Raw genomic sequence first — 12538 nt, forward strand, 5'->3', positions numbered from 1 at the left:
ATAAGATGAAAAGTGTTATTGTGTATATAACTCAAACGAGCACCACATATCAGTCTACTTGTTTCCCATATGGCCAAAAAAAAAGAAACGGTATAACAGCTAAATAGATTTAAACATATCCTCTCTCCCTCTCGGTTACTTTGGGATCTAAATCACACAAACAATCCCCTAACCTGTTTTTTTGGGGGGTTTTTTTTCCCAGAAGTGTTTTTGCAGGCAGCATGGGATCAAATCGACACGTCCCAAGATTAGACACAGCGTGTGCGAAATTGAACTTGTTCTCACTCGTCTAACAGCTGATGTTTGAGGAATTAATCACCGCTGTGATCGCTGTGCCTGAAGCAAAGAAGACATCTGCATGATGCGTTTCTCAATAAGCCATCAGAGAGGAACACAAGTGACAATGGAGACAGAAAAGAAAATGAGTCTGAAATGATGTGATCCAATCAGTGTGTGTGTGTGTGTGTGTCTATTTCAACATCAATATAACAAATCTGTATTCGTCACCTTGCCTTCAAACATAAAAAAAAAATACAAAATCCAGACTATTTTTGTGTTTCTACAAAAAAAAGCGTAATGTGATATCAAATAAGTTTATTACTAAATAGCCATCATCTATTTAATTGAATTCTTTATTACTCAATAACATTCAGGGGCCATTAAGCAAGAGGAGAAATACCTCATGATGTCCTGTTGTGCTCAGCCTCAGGTGGATGTTCAGACACTGTGAAAGCTCTCAGACAGTTTCGCTTCCTGAGTGTTTTTTTGTTCTGCTTTTCTTTGTTTCATTCGTCAGTGGGAGAAGTCAAGTTTATTTATAAAAGAAGAAGTTCAGGTTCTTATCTCATGTACACACATTGAAAACAAACGCTTCGTTCAAATACATATTTCAAGTGAACGTAGTGTATTCAAGTTACCAGGAAAAAGAAAATGTTTTATATATTTAACAGTATTAACCCAACGCCTTTACAAAATGAACACAGTGTCTGTGTGTTATCATAATGAAGATGATATCTTCAAGGTAAATACTTTTTGTTTGGGAAAAAACACATTCAGAGTCACCTTAGGGTGTCTTTAATTTCATGTCCAAACTGATCTACTGAAATAAGCTCGTCAATAATTCAAGCTCGTCAATAGTTCATGTATATTGATGAGCTCTGCTGTACATTGTTTCAGTTAATTCTGTATCTGTTTCTGATTTGGAGTCAAAGGTCAAATGTCAGATTAGGCCTTAGAAACGTGAAAACGTCTGTTTGGAAAGATTTAAGTTAGGTACAAGTAGCTCATAACTTCTTTAGTTTTATCCCATTTTGTCTCACTACGACTTCAGATCATTCACAGTGATTTACATTTCTACTGATCAAGTGTCCGTGTTCTGTCATTCAGCTCAGCAGCATTAAAAGAATCAGATGATTGAATGAAACAAACTTAACAAAAGTACTCACTACAAACTCAGATTAAAATCCTTTACTGGTGTAACTTCTGCCATTAAAAAAAATTAATCTGTTATAAATGTCAAATAGAAAAACATTTAAATATATAAAATGCAGGGTGGGCAGTTTTGATGCTTTGTACAAATGTAACTTTTTATAATTTGGTTCATTTTCATACACACATTTTGAATACAGAACTGTTACTTGTGGAGTATTTTAAAGTGTTGTTCTGTCTCTTAAACTTAAGTAACACATCTTTTTGTGACGACTGATATACAATCATTAAACACATGAACGTGATGCATGTTAGTAGAATTATTATCACTGTATAAAACATCAGGAGTAACAATCTGTGTTCTCTCTGGGAGTGTTTTAATGTGATTTCTTTTTATTCTAAATGATGTATTTGTGTGTTAGCAGCATTCAGACAGGCTGGTGTTGCACAACAACAACAACAATAATAATAATAATAATAAATTAGATTTATATAGCGCTTTTCTAAATACTCAAATACGCTTTATTTGTGAAGTTATGCAGAATATTTCCTCTAAAATAAAGTGTACAAATGGAAAAACATTGAAGTAGCTCTTACTTGCAGTGTGCCGTATTAATGTACTCATAAATCAAGTGTTATTCTGCAGATATTATTAATATTATTAATCACAGGACTAACCCAGGATAAGTTGTTATTGGGCGGATGTTCCTGGAGACGGCCGCCAGGTGGCGCATTGATCTTCTCTGTGGATCAGACGGGGTAGAGGAGGGAGGAGGCAGCATAAACCAGAGCGCACACACTCTCTCTCCCTCTCTCTCTCTCTCTCTCACACACACAGTCCACATTTCCAGAGGAGACCGACACACACACACACATACACACACAGGCTCCCTCCAACATTTTCTGTCGAGCTCGGGTAACAAAACAAGCGGAGCGGGGTCGCGCCGCTCTCCGGACAGACCTTCACATTCTTCCCAGGACTTTTTCTGCTTTTCTCTCTTTATTCCCACGGACGCCACTTCACGCACACACGGCTCTCGGGATACAAGTTCTTTTACAGCAGCGCAAGAATCCCGAAGATGGGGTCAGTCCCTGCGATATCTGTCCTGATTTTGGGCATTGTGGTTCCAGCGCTGGCCGGCTACATCGAGGTGCGTAACCTGAAATGTTTTCAGATTCATTCTGTGCCCAGTGTTAGTCTGACTCGGGATTAAAAACCCACCGGGGTGTTTTTGCTCAGGAAAAAAAAAGGCAAAACCTTCTTGGCCTGTATTTTTGTCCTCTCCGCACATGAGGCATTTCTGGCGAAGCTCTGCTGACATCCTAATTTTATCTCCATGTAACTGTAGAGTGTTTTTTTTTTTTTTCTCTTCTCCCTGAAAAACATTCATTCACACAAGTAGTGGAATTTACCTAATGACACTTACTTCCATGCAGCTGTTTATAGGTTTTGACTGTGTGTGCATGAATGCTGGTCTAATACCAGGTCGTGGTTAAAGATTAATGATCCAGCTCTCAGGTCAGGTGTTGAGCTCTGCTTTGCTGTTTGTTGGTGTTGACTTTAAACAATGTGCTGCAGGAAGGAGCTGAACGCAGGTTTACAGCAGAGAGAGAGGGGTTTGCTGCAGAGATCAAAAGAAAGACAGCTGTCGATTGTCAGACCCTTTGGGGGGGGGGGACACATCACACACAGTAGTCTCCCCCTGCAACAGTTGGGTCCATCATGTTTGTCTATGTTTTATTTAAAGAGAGAGGAGGAAATCCTTTATCCAGGTATTCAAACTCCTGCTTTTCCTGTCTGAACAGGATGCCCCCCCCCCCCCCCCCCTCTCATAGCAGAGCTGGTGCTGCAGGCGGGCCCCCTGCTCATACTTTATACTGTCTGATTCTCTTATTTTTAAAAAGATTTGTTGTCAATATTGTAACACAGCACAGGAGGAGGAGGGTTGTCACAGTACCAGGATTTTAAACTTTGATATCAAACTATAACTGGAGGCTACTTCGTCTAAATTGCACAAATAAGTTGGCAATGTTAAACTGATCCCACCAAAATGTTGCCAACGTAGATGTTCAATTCCGTGTAGGAGTTTTCCTGCCTCCTCTCCTACACACCTGTCTTATGAAATAGTTGTATTTTTTTATTTTTTTTGAAGCTTTGGTACTTTTCAGCGTTATCGGTCATTAAAATATGTATATATATATATATATGGCATCGTGGTCATTTTGACAAACTTACACACAGAAGTCCCATTTGTTGAGTCCAGATTGCTCAAATGTAGGTTCATCCTGTACACACACACACACACACACACACACACACACACACACACACACACACACACACACACACACACACACACACACTCCCTTGCCTACCTACCTGCTGCCCTACTTTCCTGCCGGCTCACAGGTTATTGTCCCTAGACGCTGATAACCCGCAGTGTCAGACGTGTGTGTCATCGGATAACAATGCAACCGTTTTCAGAACAAACAGCCAGTCCCCCCCCCCCCCCCCCCCCCGTCCCCCGTCCCCCATCCCCCCCACAGAGAGTAAACACAAGCGCTCCTGCTCACTGTTGGAGCAACCATGACAAAACATTTTTTAACAAGACGTCTCCTCCTGGCACCGCTGTGCAAAGTGATTATCGGGGGGGGGGGGGGGGGGGGGTGTCTCTCTTATCTCCTGCGTTTTGCGACAAAGACCTCGGCCATTTTGAGGCAGTATCGGCTGGCATTGTGTTGAAGGTGGGGGGGGGGAATAATGGTTATTATGCCCCCCCCAACAAAAATCTATGCTGCTGCACCCTTCTTACAAAAGACCCATCCCCTCGCCAATGATTGCCTCCTCAGTCAACCTCTCTAAGCTCACAGACGTGCTGATCGATACTGTACAGACTCTCCTGAGATGATTAATGGGTGGAATCAATACGTTCTCCTGATCAGTCACCCAGATTAAATTGAGAAATTTATGGTGTCTGCCATGTGTGTCATGGACTGTGCGGGCACATGCTGAGGATTCCCGTGGTTTAATCGATGACTGTGCTAAAAGGACGAGGCTTTTTTCCTTTTTGCAGTCGAACACAGAAAAGATGTTTTTTCATATCACTGTTTCACACCTGCTTCTTTGCCTCCATGAGACTGCCCGACTTTGGCATAAACAAACGCCTGAATGTCCGCCTGTGGCTTAAATCGAAAGTGTGGAAACCTTTGGGTCATAGAAAGAATAAATGGATATGATTAATCTAAAAACGTCTCAGGTTACATCTTCACTTAATTGAAATCGAAGGTTACAGATTCCTTTCCTCAGCAGAAAGCCAAAGCTCTGTTTCCCCCTCTCTTGTGTAATTCTGACTTGTTTGAACCATGTCCGCCAAACAAAACCCAACAGATGTTGATGCTGTTGTTTGTCAGTGCAGCTGGTGTGTGCAGGCCGGGCCCGGCTGCTGCTGAGCCCGTGGACTCACAGGCGAGGTGTAGACTCTGCTGAGCTTGACCACGCTCGCTCCTCTGGACCTTGAGCTTGAAATTTACGAGCCGGTGAGAGCTCCTCGGAGACGCACTCACTGTCGGTCAGGGATGGTTTATTCCCTCTGCCCACCTCTCGCCTCCCATTGTTCCCTCGCCTCTTTGTGTGTTGCACTGATTGCAGAGGTGTCATAGCACCGAGGCGGGCGGCCCTCTTGTTTCCTTCTTTCTTTCTTTCTTTTTTTTTTTGGGATTAGCCAGCTACTTCAGCTGTGTAAACGCTTTTGTTTTGTCAGATACCTGTGAGAATGCTAGATTGTGAGCTTTTTGTTTCTTCAGCTGTGTCCCCCCCCCCCCCCCCCCCCCCTCATCGGAGCATCTTTGTGTCGCTGGCTTTACAGTCTGCAAAGGCTTCAAAGGGGCTTTTTCCTCGGGGTGATTTCTAGCTCTTTATACCCACTGTATCTCTCCTTTATATTTTCTGATATTCCTTTTTTGTTCCCCACATAACAACAAAACCATGGGTTGAATTTTCAAATCCACTCGCTTGTGGAAAATCCAGACTGAGCAGCTGAAATTTTCTGGAGCTCATTTAGAAGTATGGTGCGCAGAACAGAACCACAGAGCGGGTTGTTCTCACAGAGAGTTGCATCACACTGACGACGTTTGCAGATAAAGCTCCCCGCTGGATTAATGGAATTCAAGATATCTGGAACAGTTAAAGCAATCTGGGTACATTTTATTCTCCTTAGCAAGCAGCAGAGATTATCCCAGCCATGACAAATGGTGAAAGAAATGACTGAGCATTATGTCATACGGCATCAGATTTCTGCAAAATCTGTATTTTTCCAGTGTGTGCAGTGTTGCATCAAATATTCTGAGACACATCTCATTCACACGAGAGCTTTTTATTTGAAGGAACATGCAGCGTTAACCGGTGCTGCTGGAGTGACTTGATAGGCTCTGTTTGCAAACATGTACTGGTCGAGGATTTTCTAGAGCAACGCGCGAGCAGAGCCGCTCTCCAGATGTGCAGAAGTGTTGGATATTTGTGCCCTATAGGAGAAGAAGAGGTGAAAATACAAATCAGTCATAACCAAAAGCTGGACCGCTGTTGTGCTTATTGCCCTCTGGTTGCAGTCCTCTTGCAGCATTTTTTTTTTTTTTTTGCTTTATCATCCCAAGTGTGTGTGCACGTTAAGCTGTGTGTGTGTGTGTGTGCTTCTAGCCGAGCCTGGATACTGATGTGTGCTCTTGTGTTGTGTGTTAGCTCTGGATATGGGGCTGATAATGAACAATTGCATCTGAATGAAAGCCGCCGGTCGGCTGTGATTGTCAGGGCGGGTGCTATGGAGCCGGTCCGTTAGCAGGGCTCACTGATTCTCTATGAGCTCCCATTGTGCGCCCCTCAATAGCCGGGCCAACCCAGGGTGTCGTAAGCACGCAGAGGTGATCAAGATACCCCGGCAGAAAACGAGGGCAAAGGCGGAGCGTTGGAGAGTCTTCATTAGGCTGCTTCTTCTTCTTCTTCTTCTCTCTTCACCTAAGCTGGTGAAGATCGCCTTCTTGACCTCCACGCTCCGCCCGTGTCGATCAAGTGGAAGGCATCATCAGCATGTGCTCCATCAGCTGAGAATCAGCCTCACTCGCCCTTGGATTCAAAGATTAGCGCCTAAATCTTGTTTTCGATTGTTTGGGGAACATCCCTGTATCCCTGTGAATCCTCTTAGTGACAAGACACACTTGGTGCTTAAAGATCTGTGAAAGGAAAGGTACTAATCCCGGAGGCCCCCCCCCCCCCCCTCTCTGTGTGTGTGTGCTGGTACACTGACGCTCACTCAGTTCACTCCCTAACCACCCACTCCCTCTCCGTCAAGCCCTCGTTTTCCAAGCCCCGCAGAGGCAAGCTAACTTCAAAGTGGCTCAGAACACAGTGAGTCACCTGTGTGTAATTTTCGCTGGTGCTCGTCTGATCTGTACCCTGTGACTAACAGAAGGAAGGGATGTCTGATTGAATCCAAGCTCTACGTCTCTGTCCTTTTTCATTTCCTCAAACACACAACCTGCCACTCTTGGCTGGTTTCTTCCCTCCAAGCCCGTGCACGTCTCCTGGAGCGACTCCATCCACAGACACACTCTCAGCTCATCTCGGGGATTTAAATAGAGAGGGCCCCCATCAGACGAGCCTTGTTCTCACGATGCCAGGCTTTGTCTCCCATGGTCTCTGCGTGCGCTCTAATTATCTCTAGTGAGCGGAGTCGCCTCCTTTTTTTTTTTTGCATCTGGAAATGCGTTTTTTTTTTTTTTTTTTGGTCTGCCTGCGTGAATGTGTGTGTGTGTGCGTGCGTGTTTGTACGCCTGAATCCTCTTAACAGCTCAACTCATCACATATTTAGTCTTGAGTTTTTTCTCGGTGAGAGATCCCAGGCGGGGCAGCAGGGGACTTGGCGGCGGTGTGAGCGGGTTCACTGATGACTGCGCGTCACTTAAGTTGCGCCAGGGCCTCCCGCAATATGTGGAGCAATCTGCAACGTCCTCCGTACACTCCCACGGTGAACCACTACTACACCTGTGTGTGTGTGTGTTTTTTTTGAGACAATAGTCTGGCTCAGCACGGCTGCATGAGAATTCCTTTTGTCAGTTTATATGCCAGAGTGCTCAGGAATGCGTCGCCCGAAGAGCAAACGGCCTCGCTGCGTTGTGCTGTGAGCCGCCCTCTTCCTGCGATGAAGCTGTACACTCAACTGGCAACTTCTGGAGACCAAAAAAAAAAAAACCCAGTCCCTTTAATCCCCCTGAAAGGAGCCCTGCCATTTCAGACTTTTATTTTTTAATGTGTTTTTCTGTTTGAGAATGAAGAGGCATTGTAGGTGGGTTAAACCCTGTCACCCCCCCCCCCCCTACTCAGCCTGAGCCTGAGTGTGTGTGTGTGTGTGTTTGTGTCCCTGTGGCTCAGTGAGTCACTCTTGCTGCTTGGGTTTTCTTCCCATGAATAAAATATCTGGTGTGCTATCTAGTATGAGTTATAGTGCACTTGTGTATTTGCCTATGCAACCCCCCCCCGTCTCTTCCTTTGTTGCACATACTCTCTCTGTATGTGTGAGAAGGACTGCTGCCCCCCCCCCCCCCTCCTCATATTCAGGTGTAGCTCCTTTTTTTGGTGGATCATATACACACATGCTCGGACAAAGCCTGCACCGATTTTCTCTGCATTTTTTTTTTCTGTATAAAATGAAATAGGATGGATGGGGACGGTTTGCAGGCTCGGCTCAGCTTCAACACAAGAGCAAACGTTTTTGTCTCACGTTTGAATTTTGACTCTCAACGTCGAACAATAGCATCCAAATCAGACCCAGTTTTCCAAACTTTAGTTCTAAATGATGTCTTTTTCTTTTCTTGGTCTCTTTTTTGTGTTTGAGCGCCCGCGTGTGTGTGTGTGTGTGTTTTGTCTGTTTGTTTTTCTTGTGTATGTTTGTGGCTCTTTCTGCAGCTCGTCTCCACTGGGAGGCCATTTTTGATGTTTTTTTATGTCTTCTGGCGTCACATTCAGCATGCTTTATGAAGTTATTGGGGACTCTCACAGCCACAGAGTCTGTTGTGTTGTGTTTTTTATTTTTTTCGGTGGTGATTTGAGAGCTATGAGGAGTCCTGCTGGATCAGGCCCTTCCTTTTAGAGGTTGGGTTGCTCTTGTTTTTGATAAAGCTTACTGGATTGACTGGCGGGCTGTTTTTTTTTTGCTGCTATGTTGCTCTGTTTTGCTGAGCAACACTGAACAAATACTTCATCCGCTGCCAGGGAAAACAGAGTGCGTTAGTTCCAGCTCCCTCTCCCCTGTCCGTCTTCCTGCTTACAGAGCCTATATATCCGTCTCTCTCTTTACCCCCCCCCTATAACTTCAGTGGGAATGGTATCATCCAGAGTGGAACCAACAGTGGCATGGAGTTCATCCTGCCTCTTAGTTTATCCTCTTTTCCTCAGGAGAGTGGGGGGGGAAATGAAAATGTCAGAACGGTAAGAGATAGAGGCAGTGCAGTGTAACTGTATACCCCCAGAGAGAGAGACCTCTGCGGCGGCTGCTGCTGCTGCTGCTGCCGCCGCCGCTGGTGCTCCAGCTATGTGACGGCCCTGTTAGCAGCCTGTCTGATACAGCACTTTCTCAAGGAGAAGGTGGCCAAGGACAAACAGCAGCTCTGTAGGATGGTCCACCAGGGAACCAGACAGAACAGAGGGGAGATTTCACCTTCCAAGCAGGAGAAAGGGAGAAGCGAGTATTCAGCTGTAGACTTCCCGGGCAGAATTTCCTTCCTCTTTTTATAAGGAGATAAGAAATCTTCCTTTTGAGTTTTTTTTTTGCTCTCTAATTATCTATAAGCTCCTTTGTCCACGAGCTGTAATTAATTCAATGAGAGGTGTTCATGTGTGATGAAGAGCGTTCGCCTGCAGATTCCCTCCCTGCCCCTCACAGAAGCAATAAAAAAAGAAAGTTTGTGTATCATATAATTTTAGGAGAAGGAAAAAACATAACCCAGAGTTAGAGCCTGGCTGCAGTTCTTGGGACATATTTTCCTCAGACGAAAATAGAAAAGCAAAGAAGACAGAGTGGTGGAAATGAATGTAGCTTCATTTCTAGCAGGAAAGCCTGGGAAATAAAAGGAGACCCACAGGCACACAAACATGATGTGGCAATAATTTTCGGGGAGAGAACGAGCAGAAGAATCTCCCCCCCCCCTTCTGTCTCGGTCTGTGTTTCTCTTTATTTCCCCCTGCATCAGCTCGACACAAGTTTTCCAGTTACACAGTTTTATTATGCAGAGCCAATAAACTTCTAGGAACAGGCTTATTACAAGGCGTAAAGCCCAAGATGACACGGAGACTTTGTCAAATCAACATTTGAAATCACAGGTTATTCAGTAAACTACGACAGGAAGCAGAAAATCATCAAATTACAGAAGTTGAGACGGACAAATATTCAGCTTTTTGTCATGAAAAATCTCAAAATTGTGAATCAGTTTTCAAAATAGTTTGTTGATAATTTAATCTTTTGTTCCACCTATGTCATAATTCCCCATACTTTTTCAATACCACTTCTTTTAACACAATTAAGTCACTGTTATTTTAATGAGTGCTAGTATGGGAAAGTACAGAATGCACCAATTTAAAAAAAATCAGGGATGAAACCAAATGTTTGAATAACAACTTAGCCAACTCCGGTGTTTGATTCCTGACGTCTTTTGGTGTAAGACTCCAACAAAGCAGAGAAAAAAAAGTCAGTTTGCCCAACAGCTGACTTCACCTACCCACAACGACTCATGCCAAATTATTTCCCAATGTGCAGAGCGGCCAATACCGATGTTGAACCGATGCATTTGTGCGTCCCTAACTGAAACTTTAAAAAGCAATATTTGTTCAGTAGGGTTGAGTAGGGGAGGAATTAACCCATCAGAGAGCGCAGGAAACCTCTTGCATACTGTCTAAATCACACAAGGTTTGTACAATTAGGGTTTGCAATTTAGACAGTTGGCCAGAAATCTTTGATAATCGAATAAACCGATATTTGTTGCCTTGTACTTTTATTTTTGATTTTGAGGAAAACAGGCATCATTTGATTTTTTAGTAGTATCAAATTGCAGATAAGAATTCTTGAGTATTGTGAGTCGTGACTAAACCACTCCACTGTGTGTGTCTCTGTGTTCTTGTGCTGTGTGTTTAAAGCTTGCTTGTTGGCAGCATGTTTAGCATTCTGCACCAGACGTCCCTCCACGGATCAGACATGAGGATGAGCTATGACCCTGAAATGATCCTCGTAGTGTCGCTCGTGTTCATTCTCTAACTAATGACCAGTAGAGGTTTCCATTATCTGTCACAGGAAGTTATTATAAGACCATTCACACACTGAAACATCCCGAAGAAATGACTCCTATAAAGCAACAATGACACGTCAATCAAACCAGGGAGTCTGAGTGCTGCCTGATCGCAAGTTGAAGGACTACTTATGTCATTTTCCATCATGTGTATATATTTTTTTGTTACAATCATTTTCCATTTTGTATAGTAGTGACCTTAACTGGGACTTTTTGTATTGAAGTCCTGCAGCTCATGAATGCAGCAGCGGCGCTCCTCTATCAGCCATTTTGATCAGAGATAAAACCCAATCAGGCACTCGGGAGAATTCCATTAGTTTGATGAGATATGAATATAGCTCCAAGCGCAAATCTGAAATAGTCCGCTGTTTTCAGACAAACCCATTAAAAGTCATTTGATCTTCTGCAGCTAATTATAGAGAGGCTTCAGAGCTGCTGTAGCCGCCTTCACCAGACTCCACCCCACCACCTACCCCTCCTGCAGCTCCCTTCAGTGTTCACCTCATACCGTCCTTATGTTTCAGGAGCCCTTTTAGCGTCACTGTGCTATTATTAAGGGGGCAGACATTGCAGCCCAGCCAGTGCAAGGTTGCCTGTAGTCTCTGTTGTTGTACCGGTTTGGATTTGAGATTTCTTAAGAGGCTTTTTTTCCACATCTGCACTCCGGAAAATGTCTAGAAAATTGAGTGGTAAAGAACATATTTGGAATGGAAGCAGCTCTACTACATACATGAGAAGAGCACACCACACATGCAGCTTATCTCATAAAAGTTTTTTGGTGTGTGAAAACACCACAGATGCTGCTGAGTGGTATGTAGGAAAAGACACAGGGGGTATGGGAGCAAGGTCGGACGATTGACAAAGATGGAATATAGCAGACATGCCCAGAGATGGATGCTCGTGCTGTTAAGTCTGTGTCTTCTCCGTAGAGATATGACTGATTAGCTGCTGGCCTCAGCACGTCTCACGAGCGTTCTAGTCTTCAGTAGTCTGATTGAAATCCCCCCCCACTGCTCTCTCCCTGAAGAGAGGCAGAGGGAGGACAGAGCCGGAGCTTAATGACAGATAAGCATATCTATATTACATCCATCATTTTCTCCCCTCGCGTTGCCTGGAGCACCACAGGCTAATGCAGACTTGTGGGTTGTGTCTCTCTGCTCCGCTGCTCGGTGTCTGCAGGGGAGGAAAAGAGCCAGGGAGCTGTGCAATCAGAGCACGGATTTATTTGAAATCAGCTTTGGGTGGTCATGGGAGAGTGGCACGGCATGCTGGGAGCGGAGTCAAACTTCCAAGTGGTAATGAGCGAGAGGATGGGTGTCCTGTCCTCGTCGTCCCCGGTGACTGAAAGTTGTAATACAGCCCCCCCCCCCACCGTATGAAGGTGATGAAAAATGAGTGTAATATTGAATTTTTAAACATTCAATATGTTCTCAAATTTATCCACGAGCTAAAAAATCCATATTAACATCGCACCCGGCTCCTCATGAATTTGATATGTGTGAATGATAAAAGCTGTCTCGCACAACTTGGGTGGAAATGTTCCTGTGAAAAAGAGTTGATGGCTTTTCAGTGACTCACTTTGTAGAACTCTATTTTTGCCTGATAGAAAAAGAAAAAAAAAAACATTTTACTCCGTCTGTAACAAAAAAAAAAAAAAAAAAAAAAAGTGGTTTCATGCTGCTTGATGTTTTTTAAGTATCAAATTCAAAGATGTTAAAATTAGACGTTGGCATCAAAGTCAAAGCCTTGGTATCGTGCCAGTACTAGTAAGGTCAACAACTTT

General features: G+C 44.0%; 2 protein-coding genes across 2 annotated transcripts in view; both read left to right on the forward strand.

Moving 5' to 3' along the window:
* st14a (ST14 transmembrane serine protease matriptase a) overlaps positions 1 to 12538 on the forward strand; it is a 140627-nt gene that overhangs the window by 69239 nt on the left and 58850 nt on the right. The gene's annotated exons all lie outside the window — the stretch shown is intronic.
* Positions 2250 to 12538, forward strand: part of aplp2 (amyloid beta (A4) precursor-like protein 2) — a 56255-nt gene continuing 45966 nt past the window's right edge. The window contains exon 1 of the mRNA XM_061047106.1: positions 2250 to 2579. Within this exon, the coding sequence (XP_060903089.1) occupies positions 2508 to 2579 (72 nt within the window). The 5' untranslated portion in view covers positions 2250 to 2507. The remainder of the gene's footprint in view (positions 2580 to 12538) is intronic.

Source organism: Labrus mixtus, chromosome 9, assembly GCF_963584025.1.
Source record: "Labrus mixtus chromosome 9, fLabMix1.1, whole genome shotgun sequence".
Taxonomy (NCBI): domain Eukaryota; kingdom Metazoa; phylum Chordata; class Actinopteri; order Labriformes; family Labridae; genus Labrus; species Labrus mixtus.